Below are 25,925 nucleotides of genomic sequence, written 5' to 3' on the forward strand. Positions count from 1 at the left end.
TATAATAGCATTAAATAGATATTTTGGAAATCATTCTTTCTCGGATATATATATTATATTTATCTGATTCGAGAAGTCAAAGCCGATCGATGCAGAGATCACTAAGAGTACTTAGACCAATTGTGGTGCATGGAACGACAGTATCACGACGGAAAATAGTTGCTGCTTCCTTCTCAACCTCTTTGTTATTCGATGAAACACAAATAAGGGTATATATATTATTCTTTCTTTTGTTTGTGAGTTATAAAATGGACGACTGTGATTATTCTTTTATTTATGTATAAGTAACCTCTAAGTCTAAGACGACAGATTGATGAGTTTTACTACAGCCTGTTGCAATCATGATTGCAGTTCAAAGAAGGTGTTCAGCAATTTGCCCAAGAGAAGATAGCTCCTCATGCAAACAAAATCGACAAGACGGATTCTTTCCCGGAGGTTCTTAGAAAAAAAATGATGCATTTTTCTATATATGTTTCATAAATACTTATAATATGTTGAAAATAACTAACTGTTGTATTAAAACTGTAAGTCATCAATCTGCTTGTGTATCAATTGTATCAATCGGATCCGTTTGATGGTGCGGAATCCCAATCAAACGGATGATGTCAGATCAAAATAGAAGAGAAGGAGAAGAAGAAGATGATGAATCTTGTATGTATTGATATAAATGAAGATCCGGATATAATATTCACACACACTAACACACTCTCTTTTTTCTCTCTCTAGAACACCTTCAAATGCACACACTTAAGCTCCTCTATTCTATTCTCACGTTCATCTATCTCTCCTTACCCACCTAACATCTATTTATATGTAAATGGGGAACATGGGCCGTAAATGGGTTTATGGCCGTAAACCCGTTTACGGCCGTAAACACCCACCTAGCCATAAACACATAAAATATTACATAAAAATACAATTGCCCAGAAAAGCAAAGAATAACCCATATTTTTGACACAACAATCTCCCCATTGGTTTATAGCTTTCTTTTCTTAATTGACCCAACAAGCTCCCCCTAAAAAGTAGTTGGCTTTTCTTGTTAATCTTCAGTTGGAGATTGACTTCGGCGTTTATCTTTGATGACTTCACAGCTTCAAGATGAACTTGATGAATCTTCAATAAATGACTTCATCTTGAGCAGTTGGGCATTTCTTCAGAATGTGAGATTTAACGCACATTGGGTGAGGAGGCTTCTTGTAGAGATTCTTGAAAATTGGTGCTTTCAGCTTGAGAATCTTTAGAGAGAACTTCAGAGAGAAATAATCGTTTGGACCACTTCAGCAGGTTCATAGATAACAACAGATTGATTGAGGAGGCTTCAATGCAATTCGTCACATAATCTTAAAGTGCAGCTTCACCTTGCTTCTGGGGTTGAAGGATTGAATGTTGAAAGAATAATCTTCATTTCTCGCTCCTTCGAATGAGAATTCTTCGATGCTCACGGATGAAGCCTTGGCTCCGAAAATCTTCGATACAGTCTCCATGAATCTCATCTACACCTGGATTCACTTTTCAAGACAAAACAAAACTAAAGGAAAACTTAGCACACAAAAAAAAATATTTTTGGATTTTTCATATTTTCTGGAAAAATAAAACGTAAAAAAATATTTTTGGATTTTTGATTTTTCTGAAAAAGAAATAAAACAGAAATAACACTATTTTTGGATTTTAACTTTCTGATTTTTGTTTGATTTTTGAATTTTCTGATTTTTGTTTGATTTTTGAATTTCTTTTTTTTTTAATTCACCCCTAAATTGGTGCATAGAGGAAAACTATGAACAAATTTAACAAAAAGAAAAATATTTGGGATCAAAGTTGTGAGACAGCCTAAACTTGTTTATCAGTACATTCATCTTCATGAATAGATCTGGTCAATTGCCGGTATTGTGGTCCAGTTAAACACGAAGGATATTGACAAGATTTTCCAAATATACCATTTAGCTAACAACGACCACGGGTATTGCTGTCCACTTAAATTAAGCAGCGAGATCTACAAGCAACCTTTTAAATGGTTCAATTTTAGTTGCACTAGAACGTGTTCCCCACTTCCCGATATACCCTGGTTATCAAGAACTTCCAAAGAACTCCTAAAGTCTTTGGTTTTTGCTTCTAATTTAGCCTTTAGGGGTTTCTGTCCTTTCCTGAGTTGATATCCTTCATATCTCATGTCCTCAACTTCTCTTTTTAATAAATCAATTTGTTCACGAAGAAGTTTAATTGTAGATTCACATGATGGAGAGCATGAAACTTCATTCATCGGGATGTTTGCAGAACTCATTGTATTTCCACACTTCAAAGCGTCAAGTTCTTCAATTACAGCAGCGAGACTAAGATGATTGAGATCTTTTGTCTTCTTGATGACAGCCACATTCATATCCCACGAGAAGTGAATTCTTTAGCTTTTTGTTTATCTCAGATTTAGTTAAGAAGAACCCAACTATATTCATCTCAATAGTAAGTGTAGTAAATCGTTGCAACTGAGCTTCCAGGGTTTCTCCATGGATATAATTAAACATGTTGAAATTTTGTCTTAACATATCCTGACGATTCTCTTTCATGTCTTTATTTCCCTCGTTGACCTTAAAAGACATTAAAAGCACAACTAGAAGCCAAAACCAAACTTAAAAGTCAAACCTTTTGACTATAAACCAGAAAAGTCAAATTTAAAAAGTCAAACCAAAAAGCTAAATTTGAAAATTTAAAAGTTAAACGAGAAAGTCAAAGTTTAAGGTCAAATTTTAAAAGTCAAAGTCAAAATTTTAAGTAAAAAGTCAAAAATAAAAGTCAAAATTTAAAAACTATTTTTTTTGGGTGAAAAATGAATTTAAAACTAAAAGAAATTGAATTTTGGGCTGAAAGTGACAATTGTGTGAAACTGGGTTCGAAAATGAGAGTTTTTCAATTAAAAACGGAAGGAATGAAACAAGATGCTTGGTAGATCAACTGGTAAGTCGCGTGTTGGTTTGGGAGGAAACCCGGGTTCGATCCCCGATACCCCTAAAATTGATCCCCCTTTTTTTAATGAAGCAAGGCTACTAAGCTGTAAGCCACCAAGAATCTTCCCTAGCCGTCCAAGCCGTATACTCCGAGCCGCAAACCGCCGACCGTAAACTCTGGCCGTAAACTTTTCGCAGATTACGTGAAAACAACGTTTTTCACCCTCTTTTGCTCCAAAACTCGATCAAAACCCCGTTTTTCACCCCACCTAGCCGCAAACACATAAAATATTACATAAAAATACACTTGCCCAGAAAAGCAAAGTATAAACCATATTTTTTACCCAATAAAAACTTATGTTGCAGGATGTTGACTTATGGAAATCTATGGGAGACTTTGATCTTCATGGACTTACCGCTCCAGGTACGTATATCTAGTGGCGTAGTCAGACTTTAAGGTAACATGGTCCATTTTATTAATTAATATAATAAAAATTAAAAAATAAATAAAATTTAACTAACCCTTTAAACTAACCCATTAAACTGTTGATATTCATGGCAAAGAAAGAAGGGTGAAAGAGCAATGCCAAATGAAGAACTCTAACTCAAAAAAATACAAAATTTCACAAATGGTCATTTTGCTTTTTAATTTCCTTTAAAATAGTCTTTGTGAAACATTTTTTCCATAGATAGTCCTTGCAGAACAAACCTTACACATACATAGTGTTTATAACTAACTTTGTTAACATATTCTGTTAAATGTATTTAAAATGACGAAAACACATTTTGTTTTTTGCACATAAATAGTCTCTCTCACACACATACATATACAAACATCAAACCAAAACCAACATCAAAACTGTATCAAAAGGTTTATGAAACGTTCACCAGATGTCAAAATAAAATCCTATTCACAATTGAAACAAACTGAATCTCCATTTTTGTGTTCCCCAACCTTGTGATGCAAACCCTTTCCGGCGGGGATGTCGCTACAGTTGCAAGTGATCCCAAACTCCAAAGATCGTTAGGCAAATTAGTGATCTGAGTATTGCTTAGATCCAAAGATTAAAGCTTTTTTGAGTTTGTCGATTGTGTTATCGGTGATCGAACCAGAAACACCCAAATTAGGAGCATCTAGACCTATGGCATGTTCTTGATTGGCATCACAGAAAACGACTTACCATGAACAAATGGGTGAAGAAAAATTGTAAACATGAGAAATCGAAGAATTTAAAATACTAATTTTTTTGAAAGAAATCAGAGATGAAGAACTCATATGTATTGGGAATGGGTGTGGGACTGGGATGCTCTTTTTATTGACCAAAGTTTGACCTGAAGAACAAAGTTAGAGCAAAACTCATGTTTGGAAAATGAGTTTTCAAGACTCCAAGAAAGCGCTTCAATTTATCATCAAGATTGTCTATGAACTGAAATTTTGGGAGTTATTATTCATTGTAGCACATAAGCAAGAAAACCCCCAGTATTACGTACTAAATACTTGTTGTGAATACCCCAACAATTCTGATTAATTGATGGACACAACTAGTGGTTAGATGGTATAGCGGTGGTCGGTGATGGTTGTGAGAGAAGAGGTCTCCCAGTCGCCCTATTTTGGTCCACGTCGCCTTATAACTTTTGACACATCAGGATGATTTGCAAAAAAATGTTTGAGTAAGAAACTGAGAGATACAGAAGGTGATTTTGATGTTCGATTGACAACTGATCGGGAGGAGACGAAAGAGTGTGCATCTGATTTCCATCTTGCAAGTCGTAATTATCGGCCATGTAACTCCTTGTTTCGACATCCCCTTCTCAGTTTCTCTCCCCCTACTTTATGTGTTTTACCGCCTTTGAACTTATATTAACGCCTCTCCTATAAGAATTGCAATTAGAGATTGGTACCACACTTGAAATTGAACAATGATAACGATCCTAGGCTTCTTACAGAATCGATAAACCATTCACGATTTCGACGAGCAACGATTATTATTTTACAATCTTCGTCTGTAATTTACAGTCTCCATCTTGTTCTTCAGTGTAAGACCTTGTTCCCAAATAAAGAGAGAAAGAAAAAGAGAGAGAGAGAGAGAGAGAGAGAGAGAGAGAGAGAGAGAGAGAGAGAGAGAGAGACTATTTATGTGCAAAAAACAAAAAAACAAACACATTTTCATCATTTCTCATGCTTAACATAATCTATTAACAAAATTAGTCATAAAAACCATCCAATTTGCTCCAAAGGGACTATCCATACAAAAAATATTTCATAAGAAAAAGTTGAAAAGCAAAAAAGCAAAAAGCAAAAGAACCATTTGTAAAAAAAAAAAAAATAGTGTACGTATCCCTCTATGTATACACTATCTCCGCCATTGCGTATATCTGCTACCTTCACTATATATTATTTATTTATTTTTATCTGTTGATCAAGGTGTCGGGTCAAATGTGAAACCAATCTTTCTTTTTAATACATGCAGCGGAATATGGAGGACTCGATGTAGGTTATTTGTATCATTGTTTGGCCACGGAGGAGATTAGTCGTGCATCAGCGTCAGTTGGGCTTTCGTATGTTTGTCATTCTAACGTCTGCATTAATCAATTGGTAATTAAAACGATAACTTGATAGTTACGGAATATTCTGGTACTATATTCGTGTGTTTGTGTGTCTGTGTTGTGTGTGTATATATATATATATATATATATATATATATATATATATATATATATATATATATATATATATATATATAAAGGTTACAACTTTACAATAACAATATTCATAAACGAAAAGTCGAAAACTTACTTTATTGCTTCTACAACACAAGGATTTAAAATGATCCACTCACTTTTCCTTCTCATTAACCTACATTTTCCTGCACTAAACATTCCAAGTTAATTGATACAATTATTAACATTATTGTTAAGATAGTTACATTTAGAAGATACGAATATTTTCCAACAATTAACGACTTCGTTATTGTGTTCTTGTTCTTGAAGGTGAGGCATGGAAATGTTGCCCAGAAGGAAAGATATTTGCCCAAGGTATATATACTTGGTTTAATTTTGACATCGTACATATTTATAGCTCGCTAGATTCTAATTTTTCAATTAATTTTGTTGTAAAGCTAATTAGCGGGGAGCATGTAGGAGCTCTTTCTATGAGTGAACCAAATGGTACATACATACATATATATGTATTTTGCGGGTCTTAAGATTTCAGATTATGTTAATGCTTCTACAATTAACGATGGATGTGTTTATGCATATATGCATGGTATCAGCTGGCTCAGATCCTGTTGGGATGAAATGTAAAGCTGAACGTGTTGATGGTGGTTATGTTTTAAATGGGAACAAGATGTGGTGCAGCAATGGCGGAATTGCCGACACCCTGGTAAGAGTATATCTTAATACTTTTATATAGTTTCCTACTCCTACTTAATTAATTCGTCAAAGTCCAAAACTGATAGAGTTTATTTGATTAGGTGGTTTACGCAAAAACAGATGTCTCTGCTGGGTCAAAAGGGATAACAGCGTTTATCGTTGAAAAAGGAGCGCCTGGGTATGTTGGTTCATGCATGCAGCTCTAAGGTTAGAAAACGTTATATTTTCTTGATCTCTCACTAATCTTCTGCTTGTTGTGTAATTTACATTCGATATACAGATTCATTGCTGCCCAAAAATTAGATAAACTTGGAATGCGTGGAAGTCCTACGTATGTATTCATTATTTCCGGCTACTTTCAATGTCTCTCTTCTAAGATAAATTTAACAATCTTTATCTCATCTTCCGGATCTCAGATACGAGCTTGTTTTTGAAAATTGCTTTGTTCCTACAGAGAATATACTTGGTGAAATAGGAAAAGGTATCATTGCATGCACGCAAAGATAATTTCATCTTGTTTTTCTGATTTTCTCTCATGAAGCAAAAATCAATAAAAAGAATTCTCTTTTGGTTTTCAATTATGCATTCCAGGAGTTTATATCATGATGTCCGGATTAGATTTAGAGAGAATCGTATTCGCAGCTGGACCTATCGGGATCATGCAAGCATGTCTTGATATTGTTCTTCCATATGTCCGCCAACGTGAACAATTCGGACGCCCCATTGGGCAGTTTCAACTTATGGAGGTTCAATTCATGCATTTTCAGTCGCATTTTTATTATGTTGTTTCATTTTTTTTTTTAATCTTGTGCTAAAACAGGGGAAGATTGCGGACATGTATGTTGCTTTGCAGTCTTCAAGGTAAAAATGAACAGTTTTTCAACTTCAGAGGTCTTATAGCCTCATGGTCATTGTTATTGATATATAGTTTCAATCGTGTTATAGATCATATGTATATTCTGTTGCAACGGATTGTGACAATGGAAAAATCATTACAAAGGTGAAATTTGTAGCTAGCTATGATTAAAATGCATAAATTCAAGCAAAATCATTGTCCATTGATGCATGGGTTTGTAATTAATTCTTGTAGGATTGTGCTGGGGCGATACTTGTTGCTGCTGAAAGAGCCACGCAAGTTGCTTTACAGGTTTGAAATTAAATTTCCGATTTGTGAATTCAATGAATCCCGATCTCCAATGAATGAATATTTTGGTTATAAAATTGAAATTTATATATATATATATATATATATATATATATATATATATATATATATATATATATATATATATATATATATATATATATATATATATATTTGTCAGGCGATTCAATGTCTGGGTGGGAATGGATATATGAATGAGTACCCTACCGGCCGATTTCTTCGTGATGCCAAATTATATGAGATTGCTGCCGGAACAAGTGAGATCAGAAGAATGCTTATAGGCCGCCAACTCTTTAGAGAACAATGATATTTTCATAAATATCATCACTGAATATTAAATTCAAACACTTTACATTTTAATAAAAACTATTTGGGTTTTACTAGTTTTGTAATTTCATAATTTGGTTGATATAAACATGGCCGAATTCCATTATAATTTTTACGATTTAATAAATTACCGAAAGAATATGTTTCTAGATTTAACTTTAAAATTAATACGTTTTTTTTTCTATCAAAAAGAACGATTGTAACTACTAAGTTACATATAAGGGTTTTCGGGTAACTATATAATATTGTATGAAACCGGTTTGAAAAAGAAAATCAATCTTACCATTGGTAGATCTTTTCTTATAATTCTAATACACTAGTATATAAATGATTTGTTGATGCGGTTAAATTAGTTATTTGATGCGGTTATTGAACCGCACTAACAAATATCGCATCAAAAAATACCCTCATTTAATAGTGCGGTTAAAACCGTCTCAAAAAATAGTCAAAACCACATCAAAAAATAGTAGAGGAAAAATACAAACTGCACCATAAAATGATGAAAACCGCCCCAAAAAATGCTAACAGCACAAAAAAAAAAAAAAAAAAAAAAAAAAAAACAATCCCACCGGAAACCACCGTCATCTCTACCTCGTGTTTGTTGCCGCGAAGACAAGATTCACCAAGCCATACCATTTTTATCGTCATTAACCACCGTCGAGCATCTCAACATCAACCTCCTTTACAACCGAGGATAAACCACCACCAGTTGACACCATCGCCATCTGCCCCACCTTTGCCGGAAACCATCATTACAGCCATGAAGAACACCCAACATCCTCGTTACCATCGTTTTTTCCACCTTAAACAAACCAAACGTAAATCAATAAAATAAAAGGAAGAAGACCAAACATTAGTTTATCTGCATACCTGTCATCTCCACCACTAACCACCATCAACACCAACCACAAATGTCATGCCTTTACTGAGAACCATCGAAGCACCACCATCTCCTACATATTTTCGATCAACCAACTTATTTCACCTTAAACAAACCAAACGTTAATCAGAAAAAGAAAATAAGGAAGGAAAAAAGAGATATGTTTCTTGTGTTGTCTGTAAAAAGGGAAAAGCACACGCAAGGCACACATACTTTTAGAGGGAAATGAAAATATAGAAGGAAAAACGAAAATATAAGAGGGAAATAAAAATTGGAATGATCAACCAACTTGTAGCTTGGTTGAACATGAAAATTTTAAACGAAATTTGGAGGGATCTCGTGAAGAATAAATTTTTTAGAGAAAAGATTAATGGTGCGGTTGAATGTTTTTTAATGCGAATTATTTTTTGGTGTGGTTCAATATTTTTTAGTGCAAATTATTTTTTGAGACGGTTTTCGAAATTATTTTTTTGGTGCGATTTTGGGAAACCGCCTCAAAAAATGCTTTAATGGTGCGCTTTTGGAAAACCGCACTAATAAAGCTATTTTATGGTGCAGTTCTTTTTTTTTTTTTTGATGTTGTAGATATTTAATAAGTCAGTTTTTAGAAAGGACCGCATCAAAAAATAAAAACCACTTGCACTATTAAATGACTTGTGTAGTAGTGATAAATAAAAGTTTTTTTTATCACTTGTGACACTCATTCAATTTGTCAAATGTCATTTTGTAGTTATTTTAAATTATTTTTTTTCCACATGCTATTTTATGACTTGTTTCTATTTTATTAAATCTCACATAATATCCTCTCATATTCTATGTGGATTGTGAGCAGTATGCGTACGCGGGGTGTACCTGCCGGTACGCGACACACACTGGGTCAACTTGATGTACGATGTGCGTACCAACTAAGTACGCAAGGCATACTCAGTCTGTTTGGGCCTTCTTGATTTGTTGACCTTTTGACCATTGACCATTGACCATAAGTTTGACCAGACTTGACCAATGGATATTTTAGGCCTGCTAGGATTAGGCCCATGATGGGTTTTAGGCCTAATTTGGATATTAGGCCTTATTGGGCCTTATGGTGCCATTTAAGGGATTTGGGCTTATGATGTTTGGATTGGGCTATGGATATTGGCAAAGTAAGAAATGGGGTAAAATGGACTTTTACCCTGAAAGTTTTGGTCATCAGACTAAAATTCTTGATTGAGTCGAGGATCAATTATTGATGGAATGTTATTTAATGATGTTAGTGCAAGGATTTTAGTAGCAGCGGCTCGAGTGTTCGGTTATCTTGGATTGAGGTGAGTCCCCTCACTAGGTCGAAGGCACCAATGTCGGACCATTGGCTTATGTATTATTGGAAGACCAAGGTGTGGCCCTTGGCATTGTATATAAGACCCGAAGGTGGCTCCTGGAAAATTTGTATGCAAGACCAGGGTTCAGACCCTGGCAGTTAAGTAGATTGTTAGTTCTAGATTGTATACTTGTTGTCTTTGTGATGCTTGCATGGAGGAACAGGAGGTGGCTCTTGGCACTTTTACGTAAGACCTAGGGTATTGGCCCCCGGCTTGGCAAAGAAAGACCATCATATGGCTCATGGCATAATGACAAGACTATGGCTGGCACATAGCATTCTCTATTGTATGTATGGTATGTGGTATTTTGGGGAACTCACTAAGCTTTGTGCTTATAGTTTATTGTTTATGGTTTTTGGTCCTTCCAGTTTTAAAGGGAAGGGCTCGGGTTGATCGCAACGCATACACCCATGTTTTTTCGCAACTTGTGATTTTGGGGTTGTACTCTGATAACTGTTTTATTATGAAATACTTCGAAATGTTTGAATAAAAGATAAATGGGTGTTTTTATTATATTAAAAATGAAATTTTTACTTTATGATTTCCGGGAAGTTACAGGTTAGACTCAAACGATAGTTGGGCAATATGATCAAATCTGTCACTCTGAGATTATCCATCCTTTGTCATAGGTGACTTGACATATCCACTTAATAACTAACTCACATCACTTAAGAGTTCCACAAAGCACAAAGCAAGCATCATTTGTGTAGTAGCACTCCAATCCATAGAATAACCGAAGAACATTCAAACTTCCATACTACAACTCATGCTAGGAACTTCCACTCTCGCTTCCGGTTGCCTTATGCATGTAAATTATACACAATACAGGATCAAATAGATTACCGAATAAATGAGTTTATCCTAGGACCACAACCAAATGAGGAATAGGAAATAAGGCCAAATCATTCATTCTAGGGCTATATGATCCTAAACGTATACAATTCTTAAAGCATACACTTAGCAATCCACGATACCAATACATATTTCCCAATCTAGCATCCCATGCTTCCTAGGCTACAAGGCATCACATATCAGGCCAATCTATCATGGAGTTACAGAAAGTATCCCTAGCCTTATCCTAGCATGCAAACATTCAAACTATATAACATATCAACATGTATGGGTATTTTGGGAATCACTTACTTGAGCTCGACCAATTACACGCATACCACCCCTTTCTTTTATTAGAAAGTCCTTTGATAAAACATTTATGTTATGAAAATTTCACCAAACCCTCAGGTTGAGTTCAGACACACCTGAGAGTATGTTTGAATCCCGCAAACCAAGGCTCTAATACCAACTTGTAACATCCCTAAATTATGAGGTAAAAAATTCATTTTTAATTCCACCAAAACATTAATTATATTTTAAGTCAACATTCCACATCCTTTTTCTAAATATTCAAAAGTACTTTATAAGAAAACGGTTATCAGAGTAGAATCCCAAAATCATCATAATGCGGAAACATGGGTGGATGCGCTACGATCAAGCCGAGTTCGTTCCTTTCAAACAGTAAGTACCTGAAACATAAACTGAAAACCGTAAGCATGAAACTTAGTGAGTTCCCTAAAATATCACATACCAATCAAACATACCATACAAACATACTGAAATAACCTAGTGCCAAGCATATTTGGGTGCTGGTCTGCCCCTTTGGTCTATTCCAACCGGATACTGCCAAGCATATATAGGTGCTAGCCTACCCCTTCTATCTATTTCAACCGGACACTGCCAAGCATATATGGGTGTTGACCTACCCCTTCAATCTATTTCAATCGGACACTGCCAAGCATTTCTGGGTGCTGGCCTACCTCTTCGTTCTATTTCAACCGTATATTGGGTCTATTTCACCCCTTACTACTACCACATAAAATCATAACAGTAATCACCGAGTCATCATACAAATACAAACATGACTGGAAATTATCACAAAGACAATCATCATGCTATAACGTAACTAGTGGTCCGACCTTGGTGCCTTCGACCCATGGTTATTGTGAAAGAAGACTCACCCCGAACTGTCGAATATCTCAGTTAAAAGCTCAGACTACTGATCCGAAAAATCCCCACGTGCTAGCACCAACAAATAATACCAAATTAATAATTGGTCCACAACCCATAGTTAGGATCCAAGTCCGATTGTTCAACCCTCAGGGTAAAAGTCCATTTTACCCTTTCCTCACTTGGTCTAAAATCTGAGGCCCACCTATAGCGTCAAGAGCCCATTATGGCCCAACTTTTGAATTGGCCCAAAACCCATCTTGGGCCTAATCGAAGAAGGTCCAAACTCCTAAAAGATACCCACAACTCCAAATGGGCCCAAGCACCAACCCATCCTGGACACTTACATTGATCCAAAATGTGCATAAGATAATGATGATGAAGCCTCCTTGTTGAACCAACACTCTATAACCTCTTATTCTTCTTCTTCTTCTTCTAGCCACCAAAACACTAAAATGGATCCAAAATCACCAAGATATATTAGGTTTGGGTTTTTCTAAGTTAGGGGAAGGTGGAGGCTAAGAAATGAACCAAAAAACTGAGTTAAGGGGGATTAAATACGTGGGAAACCCTAAAACTTTGTGGGCTTGGACTGCAATGACCCTCACGTCATGAGTTCTTATTGCTCATGTTATGAGCTTAGTCTTAGATGGAATCTTCATGCGGCCCTCCTCACGTCGTGAGCCTCCATGCCTCACGTCGTGAGGACCCCTTTTCCTCCAAAATCCAACCTTTTGACCCTCTGAAACCCTAATACGAAACATCGAGGAAAACGGATGTTACACATTAATTTGAGCCAAATATAACATAATCGAGATTCTTTTGTTCAAAAAATAAAAGTTGAGATTAAACCGTAAACTGACCCAAAATATTGGGGTTTTATCGGAGTTCTTCCTTAATTTAAGTATCATAAAACACAAATATAAATTATAGTTCCTTTTCTTTTTTTTCTTTTTTTTTGTTTCGAAATCTCTTGTAGATGGTATATAATTTTTTTATCCATAAAACCTACTTTTTAGCAACATCACACAAATTATTCAGGGGCACCTTCGAACCCACTGGTTCTGATTTCAGACTAATTCAGCGGTGTAAGTATAATGCAAATCAATATTACTTATTAATTTAACAATATTAGAAACAATACAAGTTCTGTAAAAAGAACATGATTCCCATTTCGGAGTTGTTCTTCGTATTCCGGATGTACCGGAGTAGTTCTTCGTATTCCACACTCGTAAAGCACATTTCAAATTTAGATTGAATATGTAACCTACATTTCTTCACTCTCTATGTACTATTACTATGGGATTTTATGCTACTTATATGGTAACAATGTCTAGAAGCAACAATAACACTACATGCAATATGGTATTCTAAAGATGTTCCTCTAATTTCGAACTAGTTCTATACATTATGGACTACATTAAATCATTTATATACTAAAGTGCAAGTACATTAATCAATAAAACTAACATGGTTTTTTGAAACCATGCTAGAAAACACCCAAAATCTTTGATATTTAGGTTACAAGAATTTTGAAATCATCTCTGTCCGAAATGTTTTGTCTGGTATGTCTATGTACGGGCCCTATTTATACATTGAGGGTTTTGGCCCATTTTTCTTACTCGGAAATAGCATTATGGAATGAGTGGTTATTATCCACAAAAGAAATGGTTGTTTTTTACAAAATATCTTCAAGAGTCGGTTAGATTACAAATCAAAATCAATTTGGTTTCACTTGATTGGATCGAATAAAATCGATATATTCAAACGAACACTCCTAAACTTCAACGCCATTAAGTAATTATTCTCAATTTAGGTTTCATTTTTTTCACCACTAAGTTCCTTTATTTGTATGGATATTATTTGTCTAAACCAAAGTGATATAAAAACAGATATATTTTTAAAGTGATATAAAAACAGATATATTTTCATAAGTCGTACCATATCAAATTGACCGGAGATGTAGGTGACATCAATTCAATGTGTTAATAAAGTCATTGAGAATTTTCCCTTTTTAACTCTTATATGTTATTGAGATCGGGGACAAGTACAACGTGTTTGAATAAAATATCAACGAAAAAGTCAAATTTGTATCATTGTTCTCTAAAGAGTTGACGACCGATAAGCATTCTTCTAATCTCACTTGTTCCGGCACCGATCTCATATAATTTGGCATCACGAAGAAATCGACCAGTCGGATACTCATTCACATACCCATTCCCACCCAGACATTGAATCGCCTGAACAAATTAAAAATATCACAAATTAATTTATAACCAAAACATTCAGTCATTCAGATCGATAGTTACAAGTAAGACGAATTAATTGTCGAACCTGAAGAGCAACTTGTGTAGCTTTCTCAGCAGCAACAAGTATCGCTCCAGCACAATCCTATAATTGAAGAAACAACGATCAGAGATCATACTTCTTAAATCTCTGCACCTGTTGATAGCTGGAAATCTAATTACCTTTGTGACGATGTTTCCATTGTCACAATCCCTTGCAACAGAATATACATATGATCTGTAACAAGATAAACCATGATCAGCTATAAATATGGCGAAGAGGATAACACTTGAGAGTTATGGAGTAATGGAGTCGAGAAACTGTTTGTTTTTGTTTTTACCTTGAAGACTGCAAAGCAACATACATGTCTGCAAGCTTTCCCTATTTTTCGGCAAGGTAAATAAAGAATTTATAAAAAAATAATGAAGGATTCGGTGTTGATTTTAACAAAAAGTTGAGTGCAAATAAAATGACGAACCTCCATTAATTGAAACTCTCCAATGGGGCGTCCGAATTGTTCTCTTTGGCGAACATATGGAAGAACAACATCAAGACATGCCTGCATAATCCCGATAGGTGCAGCTGCAAATACGATTCTTTCTAGATCTAATCCGGACATCATGATATAAACTCCTGGAAATGCATAATCAAAATTAACGAGTTGCTAGTTTTTGCTTCATTAATAAAGGATCATGATATATTTTTGTTATTAATGTTACCTTTTCCTACTTCACCAAGTATATTCTCTGTAGGAACGAAACAATTCTCAAAAACAAGCTCATACGTACCACTTCCACGCATTCCAAGTTTATCTAGTTTCTGGGCAGCGATGAATCTGTATCCAATATTATACAACAGCAAGAAGATTAATAAAGGATCAAGAAAATATAATATAAAACAAAAAACAAGTTTACTTATTTTTATTTCTACCATTAAAGACATACCCAGGTGATCCTTTTTCAACGATAAACGCTGTTATCCCTTTCGACCCAGCTAAAACATCTGTTTTAGCGTAAACTACCTAATCAAGTGGAAATTTCAGCTTTGGACTTTGACCAATTAATTAAGTAGGAGTTGGAAGAAATTAAGATATATATTACCAGGGTGTCGGCAATTCCGCCATTGGTGCACCACATCTTGTTCCCATTAATAACATATCCACCATCAACACGATCGGCTTTACATTTGATGCCAACAGCATCTGACCCAGCTGATCATAACATGAAAAAGAAGATGAAACTCATAGCTGTAGTAGCAATATTTAATCTAAAGATATTAAGATTTAAGAGAGGAACAAAATTAATTCGTACCATTTGGCTCACTGATAGAAAGAGCTCCTACATGATCCCCACTGATTAGCTTTACAACAAATTCGACAGAGATTAGAACTTAATTCCTAATAAGCTATATATGGTTGAAATAAAAATATAAAACCAAGTATTTATGCAAGCAAAATTACCTTTGGCAAATATTTTTCTTTCTGGGCAGCATTTCCATGTCTCACCTTCAAGAAAGAAGAACACATATGCAACAAGGAAAGTGTTAATTGCTTTAACCTTAAGTTTTAAGACATATAATTAATCAGAATCCATAACAATCTTATGTTTTACCAATTGATTAAGGCAGACGTTAGAATGGACGCCATAAGATAACCCAACCGACGCTGATGCACGGCTAATTTCCTCCATGGCCATGCAATGATATAGATAACCAACATCGAGTCCTCCATATTCCGCTGTGTTTCAAAAAATATGATTTCACATTTGACCAAATCAACGATAAGAATAGTGAAGATTGAAGATGCAAACCTGGAGCAGTAAGTCCATGAAGATCAAAGTCACCCATTGCTTTCCATAAGTTAACATCCTGCAACGTGAGTTCAGCAGTTAGTTTAGTTACGTAGAATTACTCTTAAAGTATTAAAGTTATTAATGAAACATAGAGAGTTAATTAATGAAAGAATTTGTCTAAGAACCTCTGGAAATGAATCCATCTTGTCGATTTTGTCTGCATGAGGAGCTATCTTCTCTTGGACGAATTGCTGAAGACCTTCTTTGAACTGCAGTCATGATCATTGCAACAGATTTAGAAATCACTCAATCTATCATCATAGACGTTCATTAATAATATATTTAAATCTAACTCGTACTTTCTTTAATCCATTATTAATTAAGAAATAAGAATTAAGTAATAATTAATACCCTTATTTGAGTTTCATCGAATAGCAAAGAGGTTGAGAAGGAAGCAGCAGCTGTTGTTCGTTGTGAAGCAACCGCAATTGGTCTCAGTGCTCTCACCAATCTCTGCATCGTCGCCGGCCGGCTGCTTGATCGAAGTCAAAGAAATTTGAGAAATGAGCGGGAGGTAGCTAGCATTCATTAAATAGAATTCGTTGAAAGAATTTTCAAACTTAATAGTGTAATTAATATGCTATTATCCGGTTCAAAAATAATATGCTATTATGGTGACCCATGCATGTTGCATGAGCTTTATATATAGTTAATTAAATATATATAATTAAACATTTAAATTAGCGTTTAATGAACCCTAATGTTTTATGTTTATTCTATAGAAATCAGTAATATGGTATAGCTATGTTTCGTGTAAATTATAAAATGATTATATAGGTTATGCAAAAAAATTTGTATAACTTTGTCAATTAATTGTTTTTTTAATAATATGATCGTTTACTCGAGTTATATATATATATATATATATATATATATATATATATATATATATATATATATATATATATATATATATATATATATATATATATATATATATAATATTTGAATAGTCAAATTCATAGTCTCATATTCCAATCTGGTGTGCTAGCAATGGTTTAAGAAATATAACAAAGGTTTCCTATTTTTTTATGTAAGTCAATCAACTACTCATCCAATCTTTTAATTCAGCCGATGAACTTTTCCATACCAAACCTTTCATTAAGGGTGTGTTCGGCACAGAGCGTTTGGGAACTTCTAGCTTATCAGCGTTTGATAAAACACTCCGTTTTGAACAGAAATCCTTGTTCGGAACTACAAGCTTCTAGTGTTTAGTTTAAACAAAATGCTCCAAATCCAAATCCAAATCCAAACCCAAACCCAAACGTCCTAAAAACTTAATAATAAATAATAATATATAATTGCCATTCTTTAGAAAGTATAACATGGAAGAGTAAATTGCATGAATGGTCCTTATGGTTTGGGGTAATTTGTGCGTTTGGTCCCTAACTTATTTTTTTAACTCGGAAGGTCCCTACTATTTGTTTTTGTTACACACTTGGTTCATACTGTTTGTTTTTGTTACGCGTTTGTTTCTGTCTTACCTAAAAAGTCTATTATTTAAATAAAGAAAAATGGTGAGGTAGGTAAGGTGAGGCGAGGGGTGGGGTTGGGAGTGTGTTTATTTAAATAAATTAAAAAATCAAGGGCAAAATAGTCTTTTTAAGTAAGATAGAGACCAAACGCGTAACAAAAACAAACAGTAAGGACTTTCCAAATAAAAAAATATGTTAGGGACCAAACACGTAAATTACCCTAAACCATAGGGACCATTCGTATAATTTACTAACATGGAAAGTGGATATAGAATAACAAAGTAAACAACTAACAAACCTCGCTAGAAGATCTAATAATAATGACCATATGTAAGGCACGCGATTTCAAAACAAATCTTACTAGATAATAATAATAATAATAATAATAATAATAATAATAATAATAATAATAATAATAATAATGATGATGATGATGATGAGATTTTTTAATATATGCCCTAAGGACACATATAACAAGTACTAATTAATGACAAATATTATCATAATTAAATGTAAAATACATTAATTATAAGAAATATTACTATAATTAAATGTAAAATGCATTAATAATTTCCATAATAAATGTATTTTGAATTTAATTATGGTAATATTTTCATAATAAATACTTCTTATATAAGGGCACATATTAGAAAATCTCATAATAATAATAGCCTTGTAGTAACTAAGGATTTAGAATCTATTAAATTATTTTAAATATTAATTTATTTAATTATAACAATTAGACGAATATAATGGAAATAATATGATTACAGATATTTAGAAAGTAAAAGTACGAGGAAAAAACACAATTGATATTAATGAACTAGGTGTGAGACCCATGTATTACATGGGTTTATTTAAAAAAAATTAAATATAAAATTTTAACAATTTGAAAACTTTAAATTTATAAGAAAAATAAGAAATTTTTTGAATTATTAAAATTAATGAGACTTTAATGCATTAGATACATTACATATATAAACCATTTTCTAATAAATACCTTACATATATATTACCTTATATATTAAATGTGGATTTTAATTTAATAAAATCAAAAATACAATAAAATGACAAGTGGAAAATAGAAAAATTTAAAATTTCTAGAAAATGCCATGTGTCCAAATGAATAAGAAGAGGACATGTGGCAAAGTCATTTTCATTTATTAGGGTAGACTTGGTTATCGACTTTCTCTATCATGGTGTAACACTTACCGTGCCACTCACATCTTTATCATTCATTAACCTTTTTACTTCCATTAATAGGTATGTGCAACTACTATCATGTGAACTACTTATCATATTCAAAAAATGTGTTATCTTTTAGTGTTATAAGTAATCTCATAGTTCATGACATCATTTTTTTTTTTTGCTTTTTTTTTCTTTTTTCAATTATTTATTTTTGATTTTTTGTTTCAATTAATTTTTTTAATCATGTTGGAATATTTTGAAAAAAAAAAACAAAACATGCAATTTAATTAAATACTAGATTAACCATAACATTAAAAACTTAAAATAACATTACACAAACATTGAACGTAAAAATTAAAAAATAAAAATAAAAATAAATATAAATAAATATAAAAAATCATTGTCCTAAAAATTTAAAAACAATCAACTAGTCATCTGAATATTGTATTTCGATTTTCTCATTCATCTTCCGGAACACTTGTACTTCTCGTGGTCCCATATTTTCTTTGCTAGTCTAGAGAATTGATAAATCCTTCGCCATTTGATCTTTCTCCGCTTGCTTACAAAAAAACTCTAAGTGCTCACATCGTACATCAACCTTTTGTTGGATGATCTGGTTGTGTTGGTCAAACTTTGCTTTCATTTCCGCCAACTCTTATGCCCTTCTATCAGTTTCGTCCGCGTAAGCTTGAGCACATTTCGCTTTGTTGCGTCCAATCGGTCAGCGTGGGGGGAGATCTCTTCGATGTCGTCAGGGATATCATATGTGTTAGCATTGAGGTTAATGTTAGTTTGTGCGTCGGAAACATAAAATGAACTAGAATTGTGAGAGCTCTTTGATTGTGCCTCCGACGATGTTAGCGCCTTAATCAATTTTGGATCTTGCATAACAATCTCCCATATTTTTTTCAAACTCGAAAATATGCCCCATTTCGACTTGATATTGTTCTCGTGCAGCTTTGTACACATCAAAATCATTTGCACCACTTTGCTTTTGTGATTCTAGTCTCATGAAAATCTCATTAAACTTGGTGCACAGACGACTGATTGGAGTCCACTTGCTACTAAGCATATCGATATTGCGATATGACTGTTTCTTCATAAGCGTGTGGAATTTTCCGAGCACGACTTCCCAAAACCCATCTCTTCACATATCATTTCCTACGGTTGAATTCTTTAAAGTCTCGTACCACGTCACCGCCAACGCGTACTCCTCATTCGGTGTCTACCATAGTTAAGGTTCTTCTTCACACGTCGTGACTGCCTTCGATTTCCTTGTCCCTTTCCCATTCCCTCTCCCTTTCCGACAGCTTTCCGCTTATGTTTCAGGGACAGTTTCTGGTGTTGGTTGTGTGGGTGGTGGTTGTGTGGTTATTTGTTGCAAGGAAGTGAAAGTACTGAAAATGTTTTGTTGAAAATTTAGGTTTTATTGCATGTAAGGGGATGTGGGAAATTGTAGTGGAGGTGAGTTGGGATTAAAAAAGTTCTCTTGAAAGTGGTGAGTTTGTGTTGAGTTGGTTCAAATAACTCCTATATTAAGAGAATCTCATCGGAGCAGATGTGTCTGTGTTTGGAGGCGAGGTGTTTTGGTTTTGCTCCATATTTGATTAAATGATAAAAAATGGCTGATTTTTGGTTATATATTTAGTTGAACAAAATGAGAGAAAGAGAGACAAAATTGGGTAAAGTGTGTGAATTTATATGGAAAATCTAAAGAAACTTTTTTTTACCGTTTCAAACGGCCTTATGAACGTTACACTCGAGAAAAGAGGTGTTGCCTCTCATTATCATTGCAACCGGAGACCACATAACACGCTTTAACGTCGTAGCCGCGGCGGTGTTCCGGCATTACAACGGCGTTGAGCGCCTTCCACGGCACCTCAACGGCTTCAATCGGTGCTCATACCGTGTTGTCTTCAAGAAAAAAAAGTTTGATTGTTATGCTCGGTAATATTACTGGCCCATTCGACTTCAAATAAACGTTATTATTTTAGGCTTTTAGTTCAATATTCATTAAATAGCAGTTAAGTCTATATGTGTTTTATCTAAGTATTTGTAAAAGATTGTTTTAAAAGTTTTTCAACCATTTAAGTTTAATTTTATTATATTCTTTCATAAATTTATGTTTTCTATTTCGCTTCTATTGATATTGAAATAAGTAATTGGCATGAAATATAATTGAATTAAGTAATTGGCATGAAATATAATTCAATATCCATAGAAGCGAAATAGAAAAAAAAAACATAAATATAACTTAGAATCTAATAAAACTAAATTTAAATGGTCAAAAATTTTCAATATCCATAGATACGAAATTAAAAATAATAATAATAATAAAATGGGGAAATGACGTATAGGCCCTATAATGTTTCTAGGGTTGACCCATTTAGCCAGTTAACTTATTTTGTGGCTTAATAAGGGATCGAATTATTTGTTACCTAACAATATAGTCCCTTTTACCTATTGTAGCCGGTTAACGTTGCCACATAAACCTAGCCTAACACGTAAGCGATGACATGGCAAGAAGTTAAATCGTCCAACAACCACAACGACGTCATATTGAAGGCGAATCGTAAGGAGCAACGATCGACAGTTCTAGCACCTCCATATAAAATGAAGACTTCCTTGACCTAAAAGGGCACATCTGCAAACTTCATTACCCCAATCTCGTCTCTAAGTTTACTCCAAAATGGCTTCGAGCGGACGTGCAGAACACAATTGGTCTCCAAATTACGCCCGTCACATGGATGAGAATCATTCGAATGGTGTAACGAACGAAGACATAGCCATCAGTCTACTGCAAACCCAGACGGAACTGTCTCTTATACGGGAGGACTTCCAAGACCAGTTGCGTGAGCTCCCTCTTGCAGTTAATCGACACTTAGATGCCATGAACCTTGAGGTCGATGACGTTCGCGCTGGTCAGATGGATATCTCACATATGGTTGCTGATCTTAAAAATCATTTCGTTTCTCTGCAAGGAGCATATGCGAAGATGGTCTTCAAGGACAATAAACGTAAGAAGCTGATGTCTTGTGTTGGGATTTTTGGTGTTGTTTGTGCATCTGTGGTGACGTATTTGGTGTTTAAGTAAAAAAATGTTGTGTAGGTTGAAGCATTTCACTCCTGGGTTTGTGTTTTGGTGTGTTGCCTATGTTATTTAGTGTCAATATTAGTAGTAGATTTTGTGTGGGTTGCTAGTATTAGTTTGTGATGTTGGTCTGTAGATTTGGTGGTGGTGTTGCTGGGCTGCTGATTGTCATCGTTTTTTGATGAAGTTTTTTGTCGATGATCTCTGTAATAGGTTATTGAATAGCAGTAAGCGATGTAAACAAACCCATGGGTGAATTGTGTTTTAATATGATATTATTAAAAAAAATTGTCTTTCACCTGTATCTGTATGTGTGCATGAAAGAAAGAAACATTTGGGTATTATATATGTTTCATCGACTGGGACAGCACCACAAGACAAAGCAAAATGAATTTACCTTCTTTATGCGCATAGACAAGGACCACAAATGGTGCAGTTTGGGAAAAGGGACAAAAAAAACCTTTGCACACGATTGAACCATATATGCTTGTCTGCAAACCTTTTTTGGAAAAAAAAAAAAAGGGAATAAAGTTTTCTAAAGATAGTCTTTTCATGTTGAATGGATTAAGTCACAAGTCCCGTGTTTTTTACAATGACTAAATTACCCCTGCATGAAAAATGGTCAATTTACTTTGTAATGACTAAATTACCCCTGCATCCAAAATGGCCAATTTACTTTGTAATGAGTTAATTACCCCTGCATCCAAAAATGGTTTTAATTTATAATGACTAAAATGCCCGCACATCGAAAATGTTAAACTTAATTTGTAATGACTAAAATGCCCCCACAACCAAAATGCCCAATTTACTTTGTAATGAGTTAATTACCCCTGCATCCAAAAATGGTTTTAATTTCTAATGACTAAAATGCCCTCACATCGAAAATGTTAAACTTAATTTGTAATGACTAAAATGCCCCCACAACCAAAATGGCCAATTTACTTTGTAATGAGTTAATTACCCCTGCATCCAAAAATGGTTTTAATTTCTAATGACTGAAATGCCCTCACATCCAAAATGTTAAATTTAATTTATAATGACTAAAATGCCCCCACAACCAAAATGGTCAATTTAAATAGTAATAACTCAAATACCCCCACATCATAAATGGTCAGTTTACTTTGTTTTGGCTAAAATGCCCATAATACCCCTTAAAATTCGTAGTACACCATAAAAGAACATACAAAGATCATTTGTTTACTGCAACACACATTCACTACAAATAATAAACAACTACTTAATCCAATTCCATGGCCGTTGCAACACTGCTACCTTCACCCCCCACATTTTTTGCAAGCTTCAGTTTAATGATTTGTTCTGACTTCTTTCGCATTTTAGGTGGTTTAACATGCTTAACTCGAGCATTGACATTTACCCCTTCATCCTGTCCATTGACTCCCACCATTCGCTCTTCATCTCTAGGCCTATCCAAAGCATCAGTAGCATCTACAATTACCTCATCCTCCCCTACTCTTATGGTAACGTTTACAGACTCCTACGTAGGTATCATTTTTTGTTTCTTTGTTCCATTTTGTTTGGATGTTCCTACACCTTTACTACAAGTAGCCTTGTTGTGTCCTTTCTCCTTGCATATGCTGCAAGAAACTTTCTTCCCTGCCTTGCAGACGGTATGTTTTCCCATCCGTTCAGAAGCATCTCTTCTTCTCTTTATGGTTGGCCTTCCTGGCATACGCCTTTTCAATGGAGGCGAAGGGGGTATCAAGTCAGTAGAAGGCCACATATTTTGTCCATTCATCCCATGGATTGGCTGTTTGTAAGTATTATGGTATAATGCAGCCAAGTACATTGAATCTACATATGGACCGTCAGGTGTCAAATTTAAGTAGGCTAAGGTGGCAACTGAGTGTACGCAGCCATATCCATTAAGTTGCCATAGCCTGCAGCTGCATTCCTTTTTTTCAACATCCACAGTAAACGTCTCGTCCATCTTCCTTGCCTCAAACTTCATCCCACCACAAGAAATGACATGCCAATGCCTACATATATAGATGAAAACCGTAAATATCATGAGATGTGAAGAGTAAAGTAGTAATGTAATTGGATAAATGTACAAACCTTTGCTCAGTTTGGAGCATATTCAACCATATTCTGATATTTGGACAAACAGAATAAGCATTCCATCCTTGTCCGGTTAGTTTCATAGTCACCATCCTTTGCATCACATATATACGAATGTCCTCTAACATGCTTATTATTGGTTTCTTCCGGGCATCCAAAATCACACTATTAAAACTCTCTGAAAAACCATTCTCTACTGACTCACAAGAATTATGAACTCTGAAAAAAGCCAAAGACCAAGTCTTTGGATCTCTAGCCATAAGATGCACAACTGCTTCCGGATTTAATTTTCCAATCTCTTTCATGACTACATTAAATTGTGCTTCAGTTGTTGCCTTGCTCGCTTTCCAAAACAGATTTTCAAACTTGGATCCACTAAATGTCTTTCTAAAATTCGCATAGATATGTCTAGCACATTGCCTATGTTCAGCTGCTGGAAATACTTCCTTCACTGCCTCAATCAAACCCTACATAAGTCACATTAATGTTTGAAATTCGAATAGCAATAACTAAATTTAAAACATGCAATAGTTTTGAACCATACCTTGTGTTGATCCGAAATTAGAACCAAACCGTTACCATTATTCCAACATTGCAAATCTTCTGAAAGACTTTCTAAGAACCATTTCCAATTCTCTTTGTTTTCCACAGAAACAACTGCCCAAGCAATTGGGAATATTCCATTGTTAGCATCTCTACCCACAGCACAAACCAACTCCCCTTGACAAAAAGTTTTCAGAAAACAACCATCCAGGTTAATGATCCTCCTACATCCTCCCCTCCATCCCTCTTTTACTGAAGCAAAACATATGTATATTTTGCTGAAATAATTCTTACCATCAGGCATTGAATCAACACAAATTTTAACTGTGGATCCAGGATTTGATCTTCTAATCTCCTCACCATATGACCATAATCTTGCATAATTCTCAGCTATTGTCCCTTCAACTAGACTCAATTCATACTTCTTGGCTCTCCTACACTGACTCATACTCACGTTAATCCCAAAATCTGTTTTTACCTGCTCTCTAAGCATTCGGACGCTCATCTTTTGATTGTTGTAAAATTGGTGCTTAAAGTGGGTCCCTATCCATTTGTAAATCACAATTGATCCGAATTTGAAATTCTTTGCACAATTATGCTCACTGATAAGAGATTTTATCTGGAAAGACTTATCTTCACTCATCCAAGAACCCCAAAGCCTAAAAGTACATTTGCCACCACAGCATTTGACAAGTAATCATCTAGTATCATTCTTAACAAAACATAATTGATAACCATTCGCAACAGCATAGTTACAAAGCATGTGTTTCAATTGCTTAGGACTCTCAAACCTCATACCTAAAACAGGTTCCTGCTCCTTCCAATTGAGCTTATCATTGAAAATGTTTGGCAATTCGGGATAAACATCTTCATTGTCACCCATGTCTTCATCGAAAAACTCACCTACACCTGCTTTCTCACCCATCTCTTCCTGAATCTCATTACCCTTTATAAAAAAAATGAGGCTTTTGATGGTCATCCTCATCGCCATCGACATCCTCATCCTCGTCATCATCATCATCGCCATTCTCTACCTCATCGTTCGTGTCACTATCACCCACATCCCGATACCCTGGTGCAACTTCCTTAACCAGTCCTGCACCATCAAGTACTTCTTCCTCAATGTTACCAAAAACTCGTCTTTGTGTTCATCCAACCATTCCTGTATGTTACTATCCCCAAAATGGTCTACATACATAGGGAGTATAACACCACATTCATATGCAATTTCAATGAAGTTGTAATAATCGGGGTCATTGCAAATTAGAGTCAAACCTTTTGGAAAATCAATATCAGGTTGGCAGTAATAGAGCTTCTGACACTTTTCCCCAGTGAACCTTTCGATGAAGGCAACACACCCATCCTTGTCCA

At 34.7% G+C, this 25,925-nt stretch overlaps 3 protein-coding genes across 7 annotated transcripts; 1 reads left to right on the forward strand and 2 right to left on the reverse strand.

Moving 5' to 3' along the window:
• LOC145087949 (isovaleryl-CoA dehydrogenase, mitochondrial-like) lies at positions 1-7,917 on the forward strand. 5 transcript variants are annotated; one of them, XM_079026101.1, is made up of 15 exons: positions 1-209; positions 352-435; positions 3,303-3,360; positions 5,408-5,532; positions 5,928-5,972; positions 6,056-6,104; positions 6,212-6,321; positions 6,413-6,489; positions 6,592-6,642; positions 6,728-6,792; positions 6,903-7,057; positions 7,132-7,172; positions 7,257-7,311; positions 7,402-7,458; positions 7,637-7,914. In XM_079026101.1, exons 1-15 carry the CDS (start codon positions 90-92, stop codon positions 7,781-7,783), a joined length of 1,239 nt encoding a protein of 412 aa, XP_078882227.1. In that variant the 5' UTR covers positions 1-89; the 3' UTR covers positions 7,784-7,914. The 5 variants fall into 5 exon arrangements, with proteins under 5 accessions (XP_078882227.1, XP_078882228.1, XP_078882229.1 ...); XM_079026106.1 differs by having other exon boundaries at positions 149-209; positions 352-651; positions 7,637-7,917; XM_079026104.1 differs by having other exon boundaries at positions 194-209; positions 330-651; positions 7,637-7,917.
• A 6,050-nt stretch (positions 7,918-13,967) lies between these two features.
• On the reverse strand, positions 13,968-16,706 carry LOC145087950 (isovaleryl-CoA dehydrogenase, mitochondrial-like). The gene is made up of 14 exons (XM_079026107.1): positions 16,530-16,706; positions 16,304-16,387; positions 16,137-16,194; positions 15,939-16,063; positions 15,788-15,832; positions 15,639-15,687; positions 15,429-15,538; positions 15,273-15,349; positions 15,048-15,163; positions 14,807-14,961; positions 14,669-14,709; positions 14,511-14,565; positions 14,377-14,433; positions 13,968-14,282 (listed from the first exon to the last, which is right to left on the reverse strand). Exons 1-14 carry the CDS (start codon positions 16,635-16,637, stop codon positions 14,136-14,138), a joined length of 1,227 nt encoding a protein of 408 aa, XP_078882233.1. The 5' UTR covers positions 16,638-16,706; the 3' UTR covers positions 13,968-14,135.
• A 6,463-nt stretch (positions 16,707-23,169) lies between these two features.
• On the reverse strand, positions 23,170-25,581 carry LOC145089914 (uncharacterized). Its single transcript, XM_079028296.1, has 6 exons — positions 25,346-25,581; positions 24,849-25,213; positions 24,556-24,731; positions 24,009-24,478; positions 23,482-23,929; positions 23,170-23,427 (listed from the first exon to the last, which is right to left on the reverse strand). Exons 1-6 carry the CDS (start codon positions 25,579-25,581, stop codon positions 23,170-23,172), a joined length of 1,953 nt encoding a protein of 650 aa, XP_078884422.1.
• Between the last annotated feature and the right edge of the window lie 344 nt (positions 25,582-25,925).

Source organism: Lactuca serriola, chromosome 2, assembly GCF_051521515.1.
Source record: "Lactuca serriola cultivar US96UC23 chromosome 2, Lser_US96UC23_V15, whole genome shotgun sequence".
Lineage (NCBI taxonomy): Eukaryota > Viridiplantae > Streptophyta > Magnoliopsida > Asterales > Asteraceae > Lactuca > Lactuca serriola.

What these genes read in the sequence shown, in the direction of transcription:
- LOC145087949 (XM_079026101.1), top strand. Translation starts at nt 90, where the DNA reads ATGCAGAGATCACTAAGAGTACTTAGACCAATTGTGGTGCATGGAACG. An exon ending in TTCTATGAGTGAACCAAATG is followed by an intron (nt 6,105 to 6,211) that starts GTACATACATAC and finishes GCATGGTATCAG; the next exon opens with CTGGCTCAGATCCTGTTGGG. An exon ending in CCACGCAAGTTGCTTTACAG is followed by an intron (nt 7,459 to 7,636) that starts GTTTGAAATTAA and finishes TATATTTGTCAG; the next exon opens with GCGATTCAATGTCTGGGTGG.
- LOC145087950 (XM_079026107.1), bottom strand. Translation starts at nt 16,637, where the DNA reads ATGCAGAGATTGGTGAGAGCACTGAGACCAATTGCGGTTGCTTCACAA. An exon ending in TTCTATCAGTGAGCCAAATG is followed by an intron (nt 15,539 to 15,638) that starts GTACGAATTAAT and finishes TGTTATGATCAG; the next exon opens with CTGGGTCAGATGCTGTTGGC. An exon ending in ATGGAAACATCGTCACAAAG is followed by an intron (nt 14,434 to 14,510) that starts GTAATTAGATTT and finishes CTTCAATTATAG; the next exon opens with GATTGTGCTGGAGCGATACT.
- LOC145089914 (XM_079028296.1), bottom strand. Translation starts at nt 25,581, where the DNA reads ATGGCGATGATGATGATGACGAGGATGAGGATGTCGATGGCGATGAGG. An exon ending in TAATTTCGGATCAACACAAG is followed by an intron (nt 24,479 to 24,555) that starts GTATGGTTCAAA and finishes TGACTTATGTAG; the next exon opens with GGTTTGATTGAGGCAGTGAA. An exon ending in AGGCTACTTGTAGTAAAGGT is followed by an intron (nt 23,428 to 23,481) that starts GTAGGAACATCC and finishes ATACCTACGTAG; the next exon opens with GAGTCTGTAAACGTTACCAT.